Below are 24704 nucleotides of genomic sequence, written 5' to 3'. Positions count from 1 at the left end.
TACTCTGCAATTAAATATTAAATCCTTACCTATTCAGATCGGAGCAGCATTCCATTGCCTTAATAGCTGTCAACCCCAGGAACACACCAGGGATCAGAGTTCCCGGCTGTCCTTTAAGGTGAATGGCAATAATTACATTATAGTATACCACCCATGTTTGGTGTAACTTCCAGGGGAAAAATGTGTAAGTGGTATAAGGTGGAACGGAAGCAGAGGAACACATTAAGACATAATTTTCCTCTCTCAGCTGATAGAATTACAATGCAGGGAAACAACTGCATATCAGGTTCTTCAATAAATGAATGAAACTATGTTTTATAATCTGACACAAATAATAAATATTTTAAAAATTAAGTACACATTAGGGACCAAAAATCTATACTGTTCAGGAATACCAACAACGAATGTAATCCTGAGTTGTCAATCCAAGCTGTTAGTATAACTTACCTAATGGTTATTTTATCTGAAAACCTTAAGTGCATCTCTTTAAATTTTTTTCAAAGAGATTGATGTTTAAAAAAAAAGCAAAATCTAATCTGACATCAGCATACTTTAGTTAGATGAAATTAATCATTCATGTAGACAGGGCTCAGGCAATATAACAACTTACAGATAGTTTAATAGACAGAAAGACTTGAATACTAGTTGGAGCACAGGATTTGATATTTTTTGGGTTTATTGTTGAAATGTAACCAAGTCAGCAACATTTAAAACTGTGGCCTTATCCTTCATAGAAGACATTGCACAATTATTATTTGAACTCAATCTATGTTAAAAGTTACTTCAACATTATATGTCAATCATCAATTACAGACTTTCAATATTTCACAATAAAATTCTGATACATCAGCAATCTAAACCAGTTGATCTGTCATGACATGTATTATTTATAAATTGCTTGATATGTGTATCGCTATCACATCACTACTGGGAGGGATCAAGCGTAACAGAACATTATTATTCCACTTGACCAATTGAATTATACTTACTCTCTTTCTTTGTGGTAATGATAATCCACTCGGAGGCTGTACTGTCCACTGAGCTGTAGCTTATTACTTTAAGATTATAACTTGTGTGAAGCTGAAGGTCTGTCAAGTTGAAGCTCTGACCTTTTCCAGTATATACAACTTTAATGGGTTCAGCAATAAAAGACTGTGTTATTGGTTGCATTGGCTGAGGATAGGCAGTGAGCATCTGAAGTTCATAACTAGAAAAATAAACAAGTTCCATACGTTAAATGAAAATCAGTGTATTGAGATAAAATCATCCTGTATATTGTAGTTTTAAAAGTACGTGGAAAATAGTTTAAATATCTCAAATTTGATCTTTCACAGTATTAGATAATACTTAATGAAACATAACATTATTTTCCCCAATATTTGAATGGATGCACTCATCAATTTTAATACATCTCTGTTAAAACTCTGGATTGAGAAATACCAAATTAATGTATTAATTAAATAGAAATTAAAGTATTTTCTATGATGAAACTCTTAAAGTTCAGGACTACAAGCAAGAGGTTTTTTTTCTCTTTACTCATAACTTTGGAAAAATCTGGATGGGGGGGATTCTGGGATAAGTTACAGTGCTCAACTTGTACTATTTTTTTTCCCCATAAAAGGGGACAGCACGGTGGCTCAGTGGTTAGCACTGCTGCCTCACAGCGCCAGGGACCCAGGTTCAATTTCCCACCTCGGGCAACTGTCTGTGTGGAGTTTGCACATTCTCCCCATGTCTGCGTAGGTTTCCCCCCACAATCCAAAGATGTGCAGGTCAGGTGAATTGGCCATGCTAAATTGCCCTTATATTAAGTGCCTTAGTCAGGGTAAATGTAGAGGTCTGGGTGGGTTACTGTTCGGAGGGTCGGCGTGGACTTGTTGGGCTGAAGGGCATGTTTCCACACTGTAGGGAATCTCATCTAATCTAATCTTGTTTTCCTCAGTTTGTTACATTTAGGGAGGAACATTTAAAATAATTTGTGCCTTTCTCAAAGTGTGGATTTAAATTATTCAACAGTGTCATACAAGAAATTCTAAGAAATGTTCAGATTATATTGGATGCACTCTAGTGAGAGCTGTTTAGTAAATCATTATATTAAAGAAGTTAGTGTAATTCTTACCTTTGAATGTTACCACTAGGTGACTGTGGAGCATCCCATTGCAAAATAGTGCTCATAGATGTTATATTCTGAGCCAATGAGTCAGGCTGATTGACAGGAACTGATGGCTGAGTAAAAAGTCTTGCCACAGATTCTTTGCTACAGCAGTTAAAACAAGTGCATGCCTCTAAACCAATAGAATAAGTTGTAAAAGGCTGCAGTCCATAAATAGTTTGCTGTGTTAATGTTCCTTCAGAGAGCTGTAAGTCAGTCAAAAAAAAGTTTATATATTTTGATATCATATTGTCCTTTACAAAATGTACTTTAAAAAAGCTAGCATTCACATGTGCAGGATATTAGTTGAATATCATATACATGATTAGATGCTTTCAAAATCATTCATAGAGAGAAAATGAGTGTACCACGGACTATAGGCGAAATCCTATTGAGATATTGAAGGTCTCACCTGATAGCTAGAGACTGATGAGAGACCCTGGCTGCCTTTACTAAGGAAAGCTTGCTGAGTTACCCACCTATCAGGCTGTGGTGAAGTCGATGGTAGGGGGGGGATCTTCTCTAGGAATCAAATCTCTCGGACAAAAGTCCCCCCATCCAGTGAGAGAGCCTGCCAACCAGAGTCCTGTACTTCTTGTGCTCAGCAGTGTCATAGAGAAGGCATAGGTTATTGGTGGAAGGATACCATTGAGGTCTCAGGATCACGGGGCACCTAGGACAGAGGGCAGTGATGTTGCCTGGTGATTGAAAATCATGGAAAGGAAGGACAAGGGGGTCAGAAACAAAACAAAAAGGATCTGGCTGTCACCTGGCATTCTTCTGTTTAAAGCTCAATCCCTCAAACAGGCTTAAGTTGCCTTTGATTGAGGGAAGACAGCCCCTTAAGGTGAGAATCTGCCTGCTGATTGTATTTGCAATGCATCGAGAATTATAATATATGCCAATATTTCATCTCCAAATTTGCAGATGATGCAAAGCTAGGAGGAAGGCTGTGCTGTGAGGAGGATGCTGAGATATTTCCATAGCAGAGCAAGTGAGCAAATGCATTGCAGATGTAGAATAATGTGAAGTTACCAACATTGGTAGCAAAAGCAGGAAGGTAGATTATTATCTGAATGTTATAAATTGAGAGAGTGGAAAGAGACCTGTGTGTCCTTGTACACCAGTTGCTGAAGGTAAGCATGCAGGTGGTAAAGCTGGTAAGTGGTATGCAGGCCTTCAAAGTGAGAGGATTCAAGTACAGGAGCAAGGATATCTTACTGCAATTGTACAGTGCCTTGGTGAGACTACACTTAGAATGCCATGTGCAGTTTTGGCCTCCTTATCTGAGGAAGGATATAGAGGTAGTGCAGTGAGGGTTTACCATACTGAATCCTGGAATGACAGATGTATAATGAGAAGTTGAATCAGTTTGTATTATATTTGCTGAAGTTGAGAAGAATGAGGTGAAATTTCATAAAAACCTATAAAATTTTAACAGGATTAGACAGTGTCAATGCAGGAAGCGTGTTCCTAATGGCAGGGTAATTCAAAACCAGAGATTACTGTCTGAGAATGCAGGGCAGACCATTTAGGATTGAGAAAAAGAGAAATCCCTGCACCCCGGGAGCGGTGAGCCTTGGCAGTAAAGGCCAAAACATTGTATGATTTTAAGAAGGAGTTGGGTATTGCACTTTGTTTTTATGTTTCTTTTTGTTCTGGGGGAAATAGCAAAGAATTATAGCATTTCTTCAATGGATAGTTAAATGGGCATACAGTTAGACTGAGGTGAGTCATGGCGGGTTGTTGAATTGGCACATTAACACACCCTTCCCAGAAGAAACTAATGTATGCTTCTGGGAAGCAATGGTAATCTGATTAATTACTTTGTGACCTCGGAACAGATGCAGAAAATATATCACATTTAAAAGGAACTGACAAGCAGATAGTAACGTCATATATTTCACGAATAGTTCAAAGATTGTTGCTACAAACTGTTCCACATGTACTTCTAATTCATACCAATTTGCACATAATACATATTGCTTGGTAATTCTTATGTGCGCCCATAAGTATGGAGGGCACATTTTTCACGGTCAAATTTACAAAGGCGACACTTTTCAATATCATAACATCTCAAGTCATTTTAGACCAATGTAATTGCAGGATGTGCAGGGATTTATCATACCTCATGTTGACAGTATGTTGAAAATTATTTTTGGAGAACGAGATGAATGCACAATCCCACTGGCTTGATCAAAGAATGGCGTGGAGTCCACTGCTATTTGTCATTTATATAAATGATTTGGATATAAATTTAGGAGGTAGGGTTAATAAGTTTGCAGATGACACCAGAATATGTGGTGTAGTGGGCAATGCATAAGATTATATCAGAATACAATAGAACCTTGATCAGAAGGGTCAATGGGCCGAGGAATGGCAGATGGAATTTAATTTATACAAATGTGAGGTGTTGCATTTTGGTAAAGCAAATCAGGGTGGGACTTATATACTTAAGGGTAGGGCCCTGGACTGTGTTACTGAACAAAGAGAGCTAGGGGTTCAGGTGCGTTGTTCCTTGAAAGTGGAGTCATAGGTAGACAGGGTAGTGAAGAACATGTTTGGCATACGTGTCTTCATTGGTCAAAATATTGAGTATAGGAGTTGTGATGCCATGTCGTGGCTGTACAGGACATTTCTTAGGCCACTTTAAGAATACTACATTCAATTCTGGTGTCCCTGCTATAGGAAAGATATTGTTAAACTTGAGAGGGTGCAGAAAAAAAATCTATAAAGATATTGTTGGGTCTGGTGGATTCGAGTTAGAGGGAGAAGTTGAATAAGCTGGGTTTTTTTTCCTGGAGTATCAAAGACTGAGAGGTGACCTTATAGAGGTTTACAAAATCATGAAGGGCATGGATATGGTGACTGGCCAAGGTCTTTTTCTTAGGGTGGGTGAGTCCAAAACTAGAGGACATAGATTTAAGGTGAGAGAGAAAAGATTTAAGATGGACCTGAGGGGTAACTTTTTCATGCAGAAGGTTGCAGCATGTATGGAACGAGCTACCAGAGAAAGTGGTGTAGGCAAATACAATGACAACATTTAAAAGGTATTTAAATGGGTATATAAATGGGAAGGGTTTGGTGGGATATGGGCCAAATGCTGGCAAATGGGAGTAGATCAGACTCAGATGTCTGGTCAATGCGGATGAGTTGGACTGCAGAATCTATGCTGTTTATCTCAATTACTTGATAATTCCCACAGAAATTCTGAATCCAGCTGATAGAGCAGTGATGGATCTATACTTCTTGCCTTAAAAACAGACAGATGTTTCTCTGAACATCTTGTGAAAAGTATTATTTTCTAGCTTTCTGAAGATTATGAGTTTGTTATAATTTCTGTAGGAACCGAAAGCTTTGAAAGATAAGTTTGAATTTTAAAACGTTCAAGTAGGTAATAGGGCTTCACCAGGGTATACAGTTTCTGATGACAACCAGGTCACATTAACTTATGATTAATCATTGAGCAGAACTAGTAGGAGATCACCTCACTGTTTTGAATGTTCCATTTTACATTGAACTAAAAAAGACAGTTTAAAACAGAACCATCTTACAAAAGCATACACTTTTAGCAGCATAGAAAAGAATAGCCGAATCTTTCCAGTCCCTGAACATTGTGTGCATTGGAGAATCAGTCGGGAAAATAATGTGAGATCAACAGAAGTTAGATTCTCAACACTGAGAGATAAAAGTCCAATCCTTTAATGAAGTTTTGAATTAGAAGTTGAGAATTCCACCAATGAGTGGCATTTACAAATGTGCATCTGTATCGCGATGAAGTGTCAGCAATACCAGGTCAGTGCCACAAGGAATGTTGGTTTTTGGTTCCCCTCACACTATTTGCACAATGAAGGATATTTCCTGGCTGGAAATGGTTAACCTAGTGCATAGCTGTTTAAAAGTGCCATGAATCCCATAAGGGAGAAGAAGAGCAGGGCACTGTAGCAATGTGATGCATGGGTAAGGAGCTGATCTTTGGAGAATGAAGTGACAATTCTCACTAGTGCCCCTGGAGAGAAACCCTTCAGAAAACTCACTAAAATTGACATTTTTAGTAAAATTCAGTTTGTGCTGTTTATTCTATGAGTGATGGTTGAGACGAATTGGTGAGAGAAAGAGAAAATGTGACAGTAAAATGAATTACTATGCAATATATATAAAAAGTACATTTAACTTAAATAGAATGTGAAATGCTGCCTAGGTCAAGTTTATATTAATAGTTCAGTGCAATAACAGACCAAACCATCAGAAAACTGGTGAAGAGGCCTGCTAAATTCTTTGACCCTTTAATGAGGCCTGTACAATTGAGCAACACAAGACACCAGCTTCACGTAGCGCACTGTTTCTGTGCTGTAACATTCCATAATACTGCTTTATCAAACTGCATGAGTGAAATGATGTTTGAAAATATGCTTTAAATGTAAAACTAGATATGGGTATGATTTGAGCAGAGGTATTTCATGTCACTAATTATCAGACAAGCACACATTTTCAAGATGCAGGCAGACACCTTTCACCAGTTAATTCACATCTGGAATTGAACAGCTGAAGCAACTGGCTATTGCTTTCTGATGTCAAATGCTTTCACTATTTATTGCTTTTTGTTCTACTAATACCGATTGAATGCAATTCTTTGTGTACTGACAGATGGCTTAGCCAAAATATAATAAAACATATTGCAAATGTAATATCCTTGCAGAATCATCACACTATTTACCATGGGCTCAAAAGTGACCTCTTGTGTGCAATAATGGCCTCAGACTTCAACTGCTGATATTAGAGTATAATGATTGCAACTGCAGTAACCTTGAGGGAAGTAACACTGCATCATAACAAACCATAAATTGTCTTTTAACAAATAAAAAGCATGTCATGTTGGTGAACAGTTCATGGAAACAAATTGTTTTGAGTGTGCTGGTCAGGGCAACTACTGGTTATAGGCATTGCCTGAAACTCATGGTAACACAAATTATTTGCTGGCACCTGCTTCATAAAGAAATCTGTGATGACACGGAGTACTACTGAAAAAAAACGAAGGAATATAATATTTAATTTCTTGTGGAAATAAAACATTGGGACTAATAGTTGTTTGGGCAACATTGTTAAAATAATTTCCGGATCTCTGAAGCTGGTCATAAACACCAAAGACTCTTCTTAGAGCTTATAAGATTTACCCACTCTTAAGCATAGCTATTGTTACCCCTGATAAGGGTAAAGGTTTTCACCTTGGAGCAGGGGTTGACATCATTGAACAATGTGATCACAGATGCTGACAGTGTGCTCTTGCTAGCAAATGTCAATCAGTTTTCTACTCTATGTGACAAAGAAATTTTCACTGCAATTATCATCATGTTCAACTTTTCTTCTTAGTATGCAGACAGGGTAGAATCAATTTTTCACAATTACACAGGCTTTTAAGCAGATTTTAGGACTACATTCGAGTCCATCCGTTAATTTTCCACCCACTTTTCTATCTGTCTATAAATGTTATTTTTGGCACTGATTCCAGTTTAGTGTTATATTTTCACTATTGTCATAATACTGACAGCATCATCCATAGACAAGATACCAATTTCCGTGTGTACTCATCAACACCCAGCTAAACCTCTCCACCAGATGTCTCAAATCCTCCACTCTGAGTAGTAAGGCTGCTTGCTCTGCAATGCAGTTCTGAATTAGGCGAAAATTTCTTTAATTAAATATTGGGATGATCAAAGCAGTTGAGCTTTATATTGACAAGGAAGTAATGAGAGGGATGATGATGTCATCACCGGGCATGGACAGTTTCATTATCTGAGCTGTTGCAAATGATTTTGCTTGTTGCACAAACAGAGAACATCATTACTTTTGACCTTATGATGGAGCTAAGATCACTGGTAAAGCAGCTGAAGATGGTTGGCCCTTTAGCACTACCCTCAGAAACTCTTGCAGCAACATACTGGGATTTGGATGATTAGCGTTCAAAATCAGAGCCCTTTTCCTTTGTACTAAAAATGACTCCATCCTGTTTCCATAGATTCCCATCGAGGGCTCATTTATGCTCAAATGTTGTCGTAATATCAAAGGCAGTCATTTTAATCTCACCACAGAATTCAACTTGAGTGCCCAAGTTTGGAACAAGGCTATAATGAGATGTGGAGATGAGTGATCCTAGCAGATCCCTAACTGAGCATCAACTAAAAAAATATTGTTATGCAAGTGCTATTGTGAAAAAATTACTTTACTTTGCTTGCAGATGCGGTTGACTGATATGATGGTCATTGGTCATGTTGGATTTGTCCTACTTTTTTGTAGACAGGACATAGCTTGGCAAAGTTCCCATTCATATGGTAAGTTCCAGTGTACCAGGTGTGCTGAAACTGCTTAGCTAAAGGCACGGTTAAGTCAGGGGCATAAGCCTTCAGCATACAGCTGGAACATTGTGACCTACAGTCTTTTCTCTACGCATTGCATTCTGCATCTCACATAAAGTGAATCAAATTTGTTTCCGACTGGTTTCCGTGACATGAGGACAGAATGGATAGATCATCCATTTGCCACGTTTGGGCGATCAGCCTAATGCATGTAACCAGTCCTCAGAATTTAGCCCTTTAGCCACACTGTCACGCTTTCTTCATAAAATATGGAATTGAATCTTAACAGGCTCTGAGCGATGTAGGATATGGAAAGATGAGCAGGAGAATTGGGCAAAATGTTTAGAGAAGTCCACCTTGGCATCGAGATAATCTCTATCCACCTTGGTACACTTTTCCTAAGCAGCATGGCGACATTCTCGCTAGGGGGTGACAACTGAGTATCAGTTTCCAATTGATACTCATTATTGTTTGAGAAACACCTTGTTTAACAGTCCAATTCTCTATTCATTGTGATCTTCCCACGCCTGTCATACAAACTAGCTATTGGGAGAACTTGACGTGGAACCAGAAGCGATCTTAACGGGAAAATCCGGCACTGCTCCAAAAGAACTCCATGTTGGACACCAAGCACCATTACCTCAGACACACTTCATGGACACCAGCCACACAGACTCTACATCCATTGACATTGGTGATCGACAAATGCCAGCCTCTATGAACCCTCATGACACATCTCTGATCCACTTCATTGGGCTGTACTGACAGTTATCTTTTTATGCTTCAGTAAAGACGCTGTACGCTCAGAGACATGCACCCAGCTCATTGACCAGGCTGCTTCTCTGGGCTCTTCACTCAGTGTCATATCACTCATTCACTCTAACCCTAGCTATGTACTCACAACTTTACTGCCTTACATTGCTATGCCTGTTGGCACATTGGCTCTCTGCCACAGATATCAAGGTTATATTACAGTTTTGCCATGCCATTTAGGACAGATACAAAGCCATGAAACTTGTCACTTGATGGGAAGTGGTGCAGTGGTAGAAAGTGAATGTGAGGTTTTGGTGGCATTTATGCTGGCAGAGGGGCGAAGGACATTCACCTTTTCATACAATGCTGTGCGTTCCTCCAGATGTCTGAGACTGCTTCAATCTCGATGGGAACCTTAGGCCAGTCTGGCATGGTCTGATTTGTAGCCTGTACTGCTGGTCGTGAAGAAAGATAACGTGCTGCCCCTGAGTACCAGCCCGTACAGCACAGTCTCTCAGATCATATCCATGACGATGAAATTGGATTCAATACAGGTACAGTATCCTGATCTACTTTAAAACAATTTCTCACAATATATTTCCCCAACACGCCTGAATAATAAGATTGTGTCCGAGTTTGTTCTCCCTATCTGGTCTGGGGGTTAGGTGGTGCAATGTCAGTGCATTTTGTGTGAGGAACGTAAATTTACCAGATTTGGAGAAACAAAAAACAACAAACACTTGAAGAATGTCTGAAACCAGATCAATTAATCTATTACCATTAAATATGCACTTGGAAGGGAACATGCCTTTATGAAAGAAATCAGTACTTTTTTTAAAACTTGGGAAAGGAATAAAGCAAGAAGATCTTTGCTTCATTTATCTTAATGATATTACATGCAAGAGGCCTCATTGTGCTTACTTAGGCCATAAGATAAGAAATAGAGGCAGGAATAAGCCATTCAATAAGATCATAGGCTGATCTGATCATGGCCTCAATTCCACTTTCTTGCCTGTCCTGCATAACTCTTCTTTCAGTTCTAGCTCAGCAATCTGTCTAACTATATTCAATGGCCCAACCTCTGTTGCTGTCTGAAAAAGATTCTTCCAAACACTTAAAAACCCTTTGAGACAAGAAATTTCACAATATCATGGGATCTACACAGTGTAGAAACAGACAATTTGGCCCAACAAGTCCACACCGACCCTCCAAAGAGTAACCTAGCCAGACCCATTCTCCTAAATAATGCACCTAACCTACACATCTCTGAACTATAGGCAATTTTAACATGGCCAATCCACCTAACCTGCACATCTTTGGACTGTGGGAAAAAAACAGAGGACCTAGAGGAAACCCACGCAGACACAGGGAGAATGTGCAAACTCCACACAGCCAGTAGCTTGAGGCTGGAATCAAACCCAGATCCCTGGTACTGTGAGGCAGCAGTGCTAACCACTGAGCCACCGTGCCACCCACTGCAAGTATATACATCTTAAATGATTCTAAACTATACCTTCTTGTTCTAGACAACCCCTGAAAGGAAACAGCATCTACCCTGTTAAGCCTCATCAGAATCTTATATCTTTCAATAAGGTCACCTCTCCTTCTGCTAAACTCCAGTGAGAACGGGTCCAACCTGCTCAACATTTCCTTATAAGGCAACATCTTCATCCTTGGAATCAGCCTAGCGAACCATTTCTGAACTACATTCAATGCAAACATATCCCTCTTTCAAGTACCACAGTAATCTAGGCCTTCAAGTCCAGAGTGCTGATCACCTGGAGTCTTAAGAGTTTCCCTAGTATGTTTCTCTGGTGATTGTGGCTGTTTTAAATTCTCCCTGTCTTTTATCTCTTGATTTCTCACTATTCTTCAAATGCCTTTTGTGCCTTCTATTGTGAAGGTGGATATAAATTACTTGTTTAAAATCCGTTATTTTCTCATTTCCCATAGCTAATTCCTGAGTCACATCCTCTAAGGGACTAATACCCACTTTAGCTACTATCTTCCTTTTATCTAGTTGTAGAAATATTTGCATACTTATTACGGTTTGTTTTATATATCATGCCGATTTTTCTCTCAGTCAAAATTCCCCTGCCTTTCAATATCTTTTGTTGGTTTCTTGTTCTTTTTTAAATTTTCTGGGCGATATCACTAATTTTCGCAGCATAGTTCATTTCCTATTAAGATGTGATATCATCTTAACTTCCTTAGATATCCACAGGTGGTGCATCATTCTAATGTCTGTCATTCTCAATAGAATATATCTTTGTTCCATGTTATGAAGTATGTGCTTAAAAGTCTGTTACTGCTTTTGTAGTGTTTTACTATTGAATCTATTTTCCCACTCAACTTTAGCAAACTCTGCCCTTATATCTTTGTAAGTGTCTTTACTAAAGTTTGATACACTAGATTCAGATCTAAGGTTTTTCCCTTCCATGTAAACGTGGAATTTTATGAAGTTTAGGTCACTCTTACCAAAAGGATCCTTTGGAATCACAGAATCCATACGGTGTTGAAAGAGGCTATTCTTTTGTGTCTGCACCGACTGTCCAAAGAGCATCCCACTAAGAGCCAGCTTCCCCCATCCTATCCGTGTAACCCAGCGTTACCATGGCTAACTGACCTAACCTGCACATCCTTAGATTCTCCCTGGCAATTTAGCATGATCAGTCCACCTAATCTGCACATCTTTGGAGTGTGGGAGGAAATACACGCAGACACGGTGAGAATGTGCAAACTCCACACAGACAGTTGCCCAAGGTTGGAATCAAACCCAGTCCCTAGTGCTGTGAGGCAGCAGTGCTAAACTACTGAGCCACTTTGCCAACCCTTTACTGTGCCATTTTAAGTAATCCTATCTCATTTACACATTGTGAGGTCTAAAACAATCAGTTTCCTAGTTGGATCCAGAAGATTTTGTTCAAAGAAATTATTGCTAATATATTCTATTAACTCGTTTTGCAGACTACTTATGCCAATTTGATTTGTCCAATCTTTTTCCTGTGGTGGGAGAGTCCAAAACTTGATGGTACAGATCTAAGGTGAGAAGGTAAAGATTGAAAAAGGACCCGAGGGGTGACTTTTTCACACAGAGGCGGAGCATATATGGAATGAGCTGCCAAAGGATGTGAGTACAGTCACAATATTTAAAAGGCTTCTGGACGGGTACATGAGAACGAAAGGTTTGGAGAGATGTGGACCAAGTGCTAATCATAGAGTTATAGAGTCATAGAGATGTACAGCATGGTAACAGACCTTCAGTCCAACCTGTCCATGCCGATCAGCTATGCCAAATCAATCTAGTTCCACCTGCCAGCACCCGGCTCATATCCCTCCAAACCCTTCCTATTCATATACCCATCCAAATGCCTCTAAGTGTTGCAATTGTACCAGCCTCCACCACATCCTCTAGCAGCTCATTCCATATACATACCACTCTCTGTGTGAAAAAGTTGCCCATTAGGTATCTTTTTTATCTTTCCTCTCTCACCCTAAACCTATGCCTTCTGGTTCTGGACTCCCCCATCCCAGGGAAAAGACTTTGTCTATTTATTCTATCCATGCCTCTCATAATTTTGTAAACCTCTATAAGGTCACCCCTCAGCCTCTGACGCTCCAGGGAAAACAGCCCCAGCCTGTTCAGCCTCTCCCTGTAGCTCAAACCCTCCAACCCTGGCAACAACCCTGTCAATCTTTTCTGAACCCTTTCAAGTTTCACAACATCTTTCTGATAGGAAGGAGACCAGAATTGCAAGCAATATTCCAACAGGTGCCTAACCAATGTCCTGTACAGCTGTAACATGAACTCCCAACTCTTGTACTCAATACTCTGACCAATAAAGGAAAACATACCAAATGCCTTCTTCACTATCCTATCTACCTGCGACTCCACTTTCAAGGATCTATGAACCTGCACTGCAAGATCTCTTTGTTCAGCAACACTCCCTCGGACCTTACCATTAAGTGTATAAGTCTTGCTAAGATTTGCTTTCCCAAAATGCAGCACCTCGCATTTATCTGAATTAAACTCCATCTGCCACTTCTCAGCCCATTGGCCCATCTGCTCAAGATCCTGTTGTAATCTGAGGTAACCCTCTTCACTGTCCACTACATCTCCAATTTTGGTGTCATCTGCAAACTTACTAACTGTACCACTTATGCTCACATCCAAATCATTTATGTAAATGACAAAATGTAGAGGACCCAGCACCGATCCTTGTGGTACTCCACTGGTCACAGGCCTCCAGTCTGAAAAACAACCTTCCACCACCACCCTCTGTCTTCTACCTTTGAGCTACTTCTGTATCCAAATGGCTAGTTCTCCCTGTACTCCATGAGATCTAACCTTGCTAATTAGTCTCCCATGGGGAACCTTGTCAAACACCTTACTGACGTCCATATAGATCACATCTACTGCTCTGCCCTCATCAATCTTCTTTGTTACGTCTTCAAAAAACGCAATCAAGTTTGTGAGACATGATTTCCCACGCAAAAAGCCATGTTGACTATCCTTACTCAGTCCTTGCCTTTCCAAATACATGTACATCCTGTCCCTCAGATTCCCTCTAATAACTTACCCACCACTGAGGTCAGGCTCACCAGTCTATAGTTCCCTGGCTTGCCTTTACCGCCCTTCTTAAACAGTGGCACCACGTTTGTCAACCTCCAGTCTTCTGGCACCTCACCTGCGACTATCGATGATACGAATATCTCAGCAAGAGGCCCAGCAATCACTTCTCGAGCTTCCCACAGAGTTTTCGGGTACATCTGATCAGGTCCTGGGGATCTATCCACCTTTAACCATTTCAAGACATCCAGCACTTCCTCCTCTGTAATCTGGACATTTTGCAAGATGCCACCATCTATTTACCTACAGTCTATATCTTCCATATCCTTTTCCACAGTAAGTACTGATGCAAAATATTCATTTAGTATCTCCCCCATTTTCTGTGGCTCTGCACAAAGGCCGCCTTGCTGATTTTTGATGGGCCCTATTCTCTCCATCGTTACTCTTTTGTCTTTAATATATTTGTAAAAACCCTTTGGATTCTCCTTAATTCTATTTGCCAAAGCTACCTCATGTTCCCTTTTTGCCCTCCTGATTTCCCTCTTAAGTATACTCCTACTTCCTTTATACTCTTCTAAGGATTCACTCGATCTATCCTACCTATCGTGTCTATACCTGACACATGCTTCCTTCTTTTTCTTAACCAAACCCTCAATTTCTTTGGTCATCCAGCATTCCCTATACCTACCAGCCTTCCCTTTCACCCTGACAGGAATATACTTTCTCTGGATTCTTGTTATCTCATTTCTGAAGGCTTCCCATTTTCCAGCTGTCCTTTTACCTGCGAACATCTGCCTCCAATCAGCTTTCAAAAGTTCTTGCCTAATACCATCAAAATTAGCCTTTTTCCAATTTAGAACTTCAACTTTTAGATCTGGTCTATCCTTTTCCATCACTATTTTAAAATGAATAGAATTATGGTCATTGGCCCCAAAGTGCTCCCCCACTGATACCTCAGTCACCTGCCCTGCCTTATTTCCCAAAAGTAAGTCAAGTTTTGCACTTTCTCTGGTAGGTACATCCACATACTGAATCAGAAAATTGTCTTGTACGCACTTAAGAAATTCCTCTCCATCTAAACCTTTAACACTATGGCAGAGCCAGTCAATGTTTGGAAAGTTAAAATCCTCTACCATAACTATCCTATTATTCTTACAGATAGCTGAGATCTCCTTATAAGTTTGTTTCTCAATTTCCCTCTGATTATTAGGTGGTCTATAATACAATCCCAATAAGGTGATCATCCCTTTCTTATTTCTCAATTCCACCCAATAACTTCCCTGCATGTATTTCTGGGAATATCCTCCCTCAGCACAGCTGTAATGCTATCCATTATCAAAAATGCCACTCCCCCTCCTCTCTTGCCTCCCTTTCTATCCTTCCTGTAGCATTTGTATCCAGGAACATTAAGCTGCCAGTTCTGAGCCATGTTTCTGTAATTGCTGTGATATCCCAGTCCCATGTTTCTAACCATGCCCTGAGTTCATCTGTCTTCCCTGTTAGGCCCCTTGCATTGAAATAAATGCAGATTAATTTATTAGTCCTACCTTGTCCCTGCCTGCCCTGACTGTTTGACTCACTTCTGTTCTCAACTGTACCAGTCTCAGATTGATCTCTTTCCTCACTATCTCCCTGGGTCCCACCCCCACCTTACTAGTTTAAATCCTCCCAAGCAGTTCTCGCAAATTTCCCTGCCAGTATATTAATCCCCTTCCAATTTAGTTGCAATCTGTCCTTCTTGTATAGGTCACTTCTACCCCAAAAGAGATTCCAATGATCCAAAAATGTGAATCCCATACACCAACTACTCAGCCATGCATTTATCTGCTCTATCCTCCTATTCCTGCCCTCACTAGTTCGTAGCACTGGGAGTAATCCAGATATTACTACCCTTGAGGTCCTCCTTTTTAAATTTCTGCCTAACTCTCTGTCATCTCCCTTCAGAATCTCAACCTTTTCTCTTCCTATATTGTTGGTTCCAATGTGGACAATGACCTCTTGCTGGCCCCTCTTCCACGTGAGAACATTCTGCACCCTCTCTGAGACATCCTTGATTCTGGGGCGCCAGGGAAACAACACACTATTCTGCTTTTTCTCTGCTGGCCACAGAAACATCTGTCTGTACCTCGGATGCAGAATCCCCTAACACAATTGATCTCTGGAAGCCGACGAAACCCTCGTTGCATTAGAGCCAGTCTCAAAACCAGAAACTTGGCTGTTCATGCTACGCTACCCTGAGAATCCATTACCCCCTACATTTTCCAAAGCAGCATATCTATTTGAAATGGGTATATCCGCAAAAGACTCCTGCCCTAGGTGCTGACCTCTCTTATCCTTCTTGGAGTTAACCCATCTGTGTGACTGTATCTGAGACTTTCCCCTCTTCCTATAACTGCCATCCATCACATACTGTTGCTGTTGCAAATTCCTCATCACTTCTATCTGTCTCTCCAACCAATCCACTTGATCTGATAAGATTCACATCCAACAGCATTTATGGCAGATATAATCTACAGTAACCCTTAAACTCTCTTTAAACTCCCACATCTGACAAGAAGTACATATCACTGCAAAGGCCATTTTTTGATCCTTCACAATCTACAGACCCAGAACATAACACTGTCTTATTCCTCTACAAAACACTGCACCCGGTTAAATTAATAGCTATAGCTTATATTTTCAAGAGACGCATCTCCAAAAACATATAATCAAGAAAGAACCCACTGTACTCACTAATACAGCCTTTCTCTTGGACAGACTTAAAACAATAATTAACTTATCTGATTCTGTGCTGTGAACTTCGCCCAAACCTGTTCCTCCAAGATTAGTTGTGAAATTCACTGTTCGTTAATTTTCCCAGATGCACTCTGATGTCCAGCGATACATGAATTCAAAAACAGCAAAGGCAATAACTGTGCAATTTCACTCTCTTTCTGTCTCTCTCTCTCTCTTTCTCTCTCTCAATGAGGCTCGGTGAGTTTGGGATGTCTGGTCTGCAGTAGGATGGTTGGGTCTGTTTCCATACTGTATGACTCTAAGTTTCTCTATGTAGATTAAACTTTTGCAAGATTATTGCAGTACCTTTCTTACTAGTTTTCAATATTTATTGATTTATCCTCTGTCCTACAATGTAGCTACTGTCAGGTGGGACAGAAACCACTGCCAGTAATTAATTACTTCCTTTTCTATTTCTTCCCTTCACCCAAACTGTTTCCAATGATTAGAATTAGAAATAGAATTAGCTTTATTGTCACATGTATGGTGAAAAGTTGACAAGTCAGCACTTATGGCACCATCTTTTGCTACAAATATACCTAGGTACAGATTCTTATGCATAAATCCTTAGAAAAAAATTAGAAAAATAAAAAAAACTGTCCAGCATTACAGACCTTCACACTATCTTAGGTACAAAAGTAGAAAATTGTAGGAAAAAGTACAAAAACAAAGAAATAAAAAGTTCAGAATAATAGTTCTTCCAACCCAGTCCATGCCAGCACCTAGCCTCCCCATCACATCTGGCCTCACCTTGAGGCTCTCAAGGCCAGGTTTCTGTGCTGAGGCCAGAAGCCTACACTGAGGCCGGGATTTCACTCTGGATTCACCTTGAGGCTGGGTGTCCATGCTGAGACTGGGAGTTCATGCTGAGCCTAGAAGTCCATGTTGAGGCCAGGAGTCTGTGCTGGCTTCTTCTTGAGGCTGGAAGTCTATGCAGAAGCTGGGAGTCCGTGCTGAGGCCAGAAGTTTGTACTGAGAGTAGAAGTCTGTGCTGAGGCCAGGAGTCGATGCTGAGGCCAGAAGTCCACTTTGAGGCCAGGAGTCTGTGCTAGCGTCTTCTCGAGGCTGGGAGTCCACAATGAGGGTAGAAGTCCCTGCTGAGGCTGGGAGTCCGTGCTGAGGCCAGGAGTTCATGCTGAGGCCAGGAGTTCATGCTGAGGCTGAGAGTCCGTGCTGAGGCCAGAAGTCCGTACTGAGTGTAGGAATCTGTGCTGAGGCCAAGAGTCTATGCTGAGGCCGGAAGTCCACGTTAAGGCTGGGAGTCTGTGCTGAGGCCGGGAGTCTGTGCTGGCTTCAACTTGAAGCTCTTGAGGCTTGAAGTCTGTGCTGAGGCTGGGAGTCCATACTGATATCAGAACTTTCAGAACATGATTAAGGCCTTCAGTCCTATGAATGATTTTAATACCTGTCTTGGTTCCACCAGATATACATGAGGCTTCTCCTTCACAAACTAGTGTAAGACCATATTTCAAACCCTTGGGATTTAAATTTGTACCAGCAAGTAACACTTTTGGTCCCTCATAGTCCATCACTGACACTTGATCCCCACCTTCCAACAAGTTGCTGATTTATATTGACTGATTAAATGCATTTAAGGAATGGATTGAAAATTTGCCCAAATTGCTGAGGTTGAGACAATTTGGGATAAACTGACTCTGAAATATCCATTGATAAAGGTATCTGAGGCATGCTAAACTATTGTTAAAAGTATGGTGAGGCATATGCCAGATATACATTTTGGATAAAATAAAAATAAATGAGTATTTAGTTTGTCTTCCTCCTTGCAGCTGCAGGAGTGATAAAAGCAACAATACTGGTGCTTACCAATAAGTCAACATTTCTGGTCTGGTTGTCAGCAAACAACCTGTACAAGCTGATAATTCCATTTGGTTGGGTAGGAGGAGTGATTTTTCTTGCTGCTCAGCTTAAGTCCACTGAAATAAAGCTGGCTGGAGACAGGCTTTCAGGCGGGGCTTGCTCTGTTCCTGAACGAGCTCATCCACTCGATGTTTATGCTCCAGAATTCACTGAACATACCTGAAGGTTAAAGAAAGATTATAGTAGAAAGAACACAAACTCTATTAAATAGTCATGCTTTAGCATCAGGAAACAATTTACTACATGAGAGAAGGCCAACAGGGCAAAATTGGACCTTGCTTCACTAATTGTTATAGTACATAGCCAACTACATTGGAAATATTATCCTGTATGACCCCTCCATAATGGATAACAAACTCCACAAGTCACAGCATTCTTCTTCTGTTACCTTTTACTTTCAATTTTTTTTATCTTTGTATTTTTTCATATTTTTATTGCAATCTTTTAAAGCACAAAATTGAGAAATGATCTTGGTTTAGAGGTTAAAAAAATATAGAATCAGTTTGGGTAGAGACACCAGTCCTCTGACCAACCAGTGGATCCTTTCATCTTACCTCAATATTCTCCTTATACCTGTTTGCCTTCATTAGATGTCTCAGTAGCTAATGGTCTTTTCATTGAGAAAGGGCAGTGTGACAGTAGCTATTTTAGTTTCTTCATTCATTTGAACCTGTCTCTCTCTGAACATCGTGAACTCATTCTTTCAGGTCAAATCCTGACATTGTTACCAAACCTACTGAAAAGGGTGGTGCTGTTGTTATAGAGCAAACTGACCTCTACCTTGCAAATGCCAACTGAATGCCAACTTGAGCTGAATGCCAACTCTCAGATATTTCTTTGTACTTCCTCCTGGGTGATAACATCAATACCAAATATCAAGCCATTATTTCCAGGAATTTCACTGACGTTAGTTCATTCCCAATGCTTCCCACCTCATAGCCTAACAACCCCTTCTACCTCCTCAAAATTCACAAACAGGACATTGTTTCAGCATGATCCTGCCCCATTGAACTTATTTGTTCCTGTATTAATTCTATTTTATCTTCCTGATTCAGTCTCTTTCCAACTGCATTCACAACCCTTTTGATTCCAAGCTTCTTACAATTAAGTTCAAACCATTAATATACACCACAAATAGTAATGGCCTTAACAGCAAGCTCTGTGGACCTCCACTGAAAATAGATTTCCAGGCACAGAAACATCCTTCTATCACCTTCAACTTCCAACCTTCTAACCAATTTGGGACACAATATGCGTCTTTGCCTTGGATCTCATTGATCTTACTTTGGTCTTGCTTTCTCAACCAGTCAGTCACAGAACACCTCATCTAAAGATCCTGTGGACCACATCAAATGCATCACCATCATCAAGACCCCTGTTACCTCTTCAAAACATTTGATCCAATTTGTCAAACACAGCGGTCCCTTAACAAATGAATGGTAACAAATTAATCAGTGTCTCTCCATGTGCAGATATATTCTGTCCCTCGAGTTCCTTCTAATAACTTTCTCATCACCTGAGTTTAGGTTGATTGACCTATAATTTTCTGGTTTGTCTCTTTTTTTAATAATGGGATACCGTTAGCCATCCCCCAATCCTCTGGCACATCAACTGTTACCAGAGAAGTTTTAAAAATTATTGCCAGGAACTCTGATATCTCTTCCCTTACCTCCCTGAACACCCATGCATCTCATTTGGCCCTTCAGATTTATTTGCTTTTAAGACAGCTAAACCACTAGCATCTCCTTGTGCCCTAAGTTAATTTCTTCTAATATAGCATTGTCCTTCACCCAGATGTTTATAGCTGTGTGATCTTTTTCTATTGTGAAGACTGAAGCAAAGTGTTCATTGAGGAGTGTGTCCTCTCCTTTGGTGTCCACATACACAGATTTTCTCTCTGGTCCCTAATGGACCCTACTCTTTTCCTAGTTATTCTCTTGTTCTTTATATATTTTGAGATTAAAATCCTTTGGATTTCCCTGTAGTCTACCTGTTAATGCTTCCTCATGCATTGCTTTGCTTCCCTAATTTCCTTTTTTCCTGTAGCTTTTATACACCTCTAGGGACTCCGCCACTTTGAGCCCTTGTTATCTGTCATAGGCTTCTATTTGTTTTAATAATCTTAACTTTAATGTCCCTTTATGCCTATGGTTGGTCACACCTGTCATGATTCAAGAAGGACAAGGGGCTGCAGTGTTTAAAACAACAATAGCTTTTGTTAGGGAGGTGCCTACTCTACAAGACACCATGCTGGACTAAACTGGCTTCCTTAGATTACTTACAGTGTGGAAACAGGCCCTTCGGCCCAACAAGTCCACACCGACCCGCCGAAGCGCAACCCACCCATACCCCTACATTTACCCCTTACCTAACACTACGGGCAATTTAGCATGGCCAATTCACCTGACCCGCACATCTTTGGACTGTGGGAGGAAACCGGAGCACCCGGAGGAAACCCACGCAGACACGGGGAGAACGTGCAAACTCCACACAGTCGCCTGAGTCGGGAATTGAACCCGGGTCTCAGGTGCTGTGAGGCAGCAGTGCTAACCACTGTGCCACCGTGCCGCCCACGGCTGATGGCTGATATCATCATCATATCATGTGAGCAAATTCTTAATGACAGTCCAATATATTCGCTATTTTTTCCTTCTTTTCTTCTCTTTTCTGCAGTTTTTCTGCCCCCACCCACCAACATTAAAGTTTTTAAATTTACCCAGAGGGAATGGAGAATGGAGGCAAGTCTGAGTCCAACCTGGCATGGGAGATGAATCAGAGACCATGCTGCACAGGAGGCGAGTTGCAGAGCAAAGCCCAAAGCGGGAGGCAGTCCAGGCCCAGCCTCGGAGTTGAATCCAGGAGGTGAGTCCAAGCCGGAGGCCAGCGCATGGAGGCAGCAAGGCCTTGTGTTCTGAAGCCCAGTGGGCATGGACCCAGTGAAAAGGACAATAATTTGAGTACTTTTAAAGGTACTTCTATATTCTTATTCTAGCCTTTGAGTAGGTCAAGTACTTTTAAAAAACTTTGTATTCCTCTGCTGAACTGTTTTTTTCTACCCTTTCAGTTCTGTAACAAACACTTAAAGTATCTGTACCTAGGTACCCAGTATTCAAGATGGCACCAAAGCATTGACATTAAAAACCTCTCACTGCATTCATTTGCGTGCATGTGACAATAAAGGCTATTGTATTGTATTCTATTCTATTCAGTTGCATAAATACACAACACCACCTTTTGACTTTATGAGGACATATTTGTCTTCTTCTCTCACTATTTTCTCCTTAAATACCTTTCACTGCTCAGATTCTGTTTTTCCTGCATTTACTGGACTATAAGGGGGTTCAGAAATAACCATATCAACCAAATTAATACAGAAGGAACTGTATAATAACCACTTCCCCTTTTTTTGCCCAACAGGTTGAGATTCTTTACTCCCAAGCTGTGGGGATAAAACATTGGTTGCATTAAAACACAGCTGTTGAGAGGGAATGGTAGATCAATTGATTTCACTATGGTAAGTTGAAGAAATTATAGAGGAAACTTTAGAAACAAGATCATAACTGTGTGGCATTTCATTTTATTTTAAAATGAGGCAGTGGATTACCTTATATTCCTTATAAAAATTTTTTGCTTGTACCCAGCAGGCCAACTTTTTATTTTGTAATAAACTATGATCATTCTCTCAAACATTTTGGATTGGGGAGGAATTGTTTCCATTTCAAGCCTGACTTATGATTGATGATGTTGCTGGGCTGCGTTGTAGAACAGAGCGACTTAGGGGTTCAGGTACATAGTTATTTGAAATTTACGTCACACATAGATAGGGTGGTTAAGAAGGTATTTAGCACGCTTGCCTTCATTGCTCAGACCATTGAGTATAGAGGTTGGGCTGTCATGTGGAGATTGTACAGGGAGTTGGTGAGGCCTTTTGTAGACTAATGTGTACAGTTCTGGTCACGCTGCTACAGGAAGGATATTACTAAACTGGACAAGGTGCAGAAAAAAAATTACCAAGATGTTGCCAGATATGGAAGTTTTGAGTTATAAAGATAGGCTGGGTTGTTTTTCACTGGAGCGTAGGAATTTGAGGGATAACCTTATAGAGCTTTATAAAATCATGATGGACATAGATAAAATGAATAGCAAGGATCTATTACCAGGAGGAGGGGAGTTCAAAACAAGATGGCATATTTTTAATGTGAGAGGAGAAAGATTTAAAAAGGACAGGAGGGGTGATCTTGTTTTACACAGAAAGTTGTTCGTAGGTGGAATGACTTCCAAAGGATGTGGTGGATGTAGGTACAGTTATAGCATTTAAAAGGCATTTGGATAAGTACATGAATAGGAAAGATTTGGAGGAATATGGGCCAAATGCAGACAAGTAAGATTAGTTCAGTTTGGAAACATGGTTGGCGTGGACTTGTTGGATTGAAGAGTCTGTTTCCATGCTGTAAGACTATGACCCTATGACTCTAGTGCTTCTAGTTGACCTGGGCCAAATTGAATTATATGTAAGTAAAATTAGTCTTTTCTTAGTTTAGAACTTTTATTCCCGCTCATCCTTATGCTTTTCCGTAAATATCCAAAATTCAACTGAGTATGGTCACTATTTTCTAAATGCTCCCTTACTGTTATGCCTTCATTGAAGAGACAGGTAGCATTGAGGAGGTGGAAGGCTGCAAAAGGACCTGGATGGGCTAGGAGTGTGGGCAAAGAAGTGGCAGATGGAAAGTGTGAGAAATGCACTTTGGTAGGAGAAATAGAGGTGTAGATTATTTTCTAAATAAGGAAAGGCTTCAGAAATCTGAAACACAATGGACTTGGGAGTCCTAGTTCAGGATTCTCTTAAGATTAAAATGTAGGTTCAGTTAGCAATTAAAAAGCAAATGTAATGTCAGCATTCACTTCAAGGGTGCTAGAATACAAGAGCAGGGACATACTGCTGCGGTTGTATAAGGCTTTGGTCATACTGCACTTGGAATATTCTGAGCAGTTTTGGGCCCCATATCTGAGGAGGGATGTGTTAGCTTTGGAGGAGGTCCAGAGGATACTTACCCCAGGAATGAAAGACTTATTATATGAGAAGTGGTTGAGGACTCTGAGTCCGTATTTGATGGAGTTTAGAAGGATGACAGAGACCACATTGAAACTTGCTGAATACTGAGAGGCCTGGATAGCGCCAAGTTGTTTCCACTAATAGGAGAGATCATGGCCCAAGCCTCAGAGTGAAGAGATAAACCTTTAGAACTGAGAGGAACAGACATTTCTTTAGCCAGAGGACGGTGAATCTGTAAAACTCATTGCTGCAAAAGACTGTGGATACCAAGTCATTGAGTTTCTGAATATTGAAATGGGTCTTGTCTTGTTGGACTTTCCAAGAACTGGCTAAAAACAGTTCCCTGGCTGCAAATTAAGCATTTTATTCTCATCCTACCTTACACATCTAGTCACGGAGTCATAGAGATGTACAGTACGGAAACAAACTCTTCAGTTCAACTTGTCCACACAGACTAGATATCCTAAATTAATCCAGTCCCATTTTCCAGCACTTGACCCATATTCTTTGAAACACTTCCTATTCATATACCCATCCAGGTGCCTTTTAAATGTTATAATTGTACCAGCCTCCACCACTTCCTCTGGCAGTTCATTCTATACAGGCATCACCCTCTGCATGAAAGAGCTGCCCCTTAGCTTCCTCTTAAATCTTTCTCCTCTTACTTTAAACCTATGTCCTCTAGTTCAGACTCCCCTAACCTGGGGAAATGACCTTGACTATTCCCTATCCATGGTCAAAGCACAGCAGGCCAGGCAGCATCTCAGGAATAGAGAATTCGATGTTTCGAGCATAAGCCCTTCATCAGGAATAAATTCCTGATGAAGGGCTTATGCTCGAAACGTCGAATTCTCTATTCCTGAGATGCTGCCTGGCCTGCTGTGCTTTGACCAGCAACACATTTGCAGCTGTGATCTCCAGCATCTGCAGACCTCATTTTTTATTCCCTATCCATGCCCTTCATGATTTTATAATCCTCTGTAAGGTCGCTCCTTAGTCTCCAATGCTCCAAGGAAAATAGCCCCAGTCTATTCAGCCTCTCCCTATGGCTCAAGACCTCCAATTGTGGCAACATCCTTGTAAGTCTTTTCTGAACCCCTTCTGTCCTAGTTAATATTTGGGAAGTTAAAATCTGAGCTATCACTTCCTTATGCTTTTTAGATTTCT

General features: G+C 40.5%; 1 protein-coding gene across 1 annotated transcript in view; it reads right to left on the bottom strand.

Annotated features, from left to right (window-relative positions):
• The window catches only part of ush2a (Usher syndrome 2A (autosomal recessive, mild)), a 985309-nt gene that overhangs the window by 22169 nt on the left and 938436 nt on the right, over positions 1 to 24704 (bottom strand). Inside the window, 4 exon segments of the mRNA XM_060830996.1 lie at positions 990 to 1207; positions 2120 to 2358; positions 3401 to 3430; positions 18461 to 18519. Of these exon segments, the coding sequence (XP_060686979.1) occupies positions 990 to 1207; positions 2120 to 2358; positions 3401 to 3430; positions 18461 to 18519 (546 nt within the window).

Source organism: Hemiscyllium ocellatum, chromosome 10 (genome assembly GCF_020745735.1).
Source record: "Hemiscyllium ocellatum isolate sHemOce1 chromosome 10, sHemOce1.pat.X.cur, whole genome shotgun sequence".
In the NCBI taxonomy this organism is placed as follows: domain Eukaryota; kingdom Metazoa; phylum Chordata; class Chondrichthyes; order Orectolobiformes; family Hemiscylliidae; genus Hemiscyllium; species Hemiscyllium ocellatum.
The sequence above is the reverse complement of the archived record's forward strand: the minus strand, read 5'-3'. Positions and strand labels throughout refer to the sequence as shown.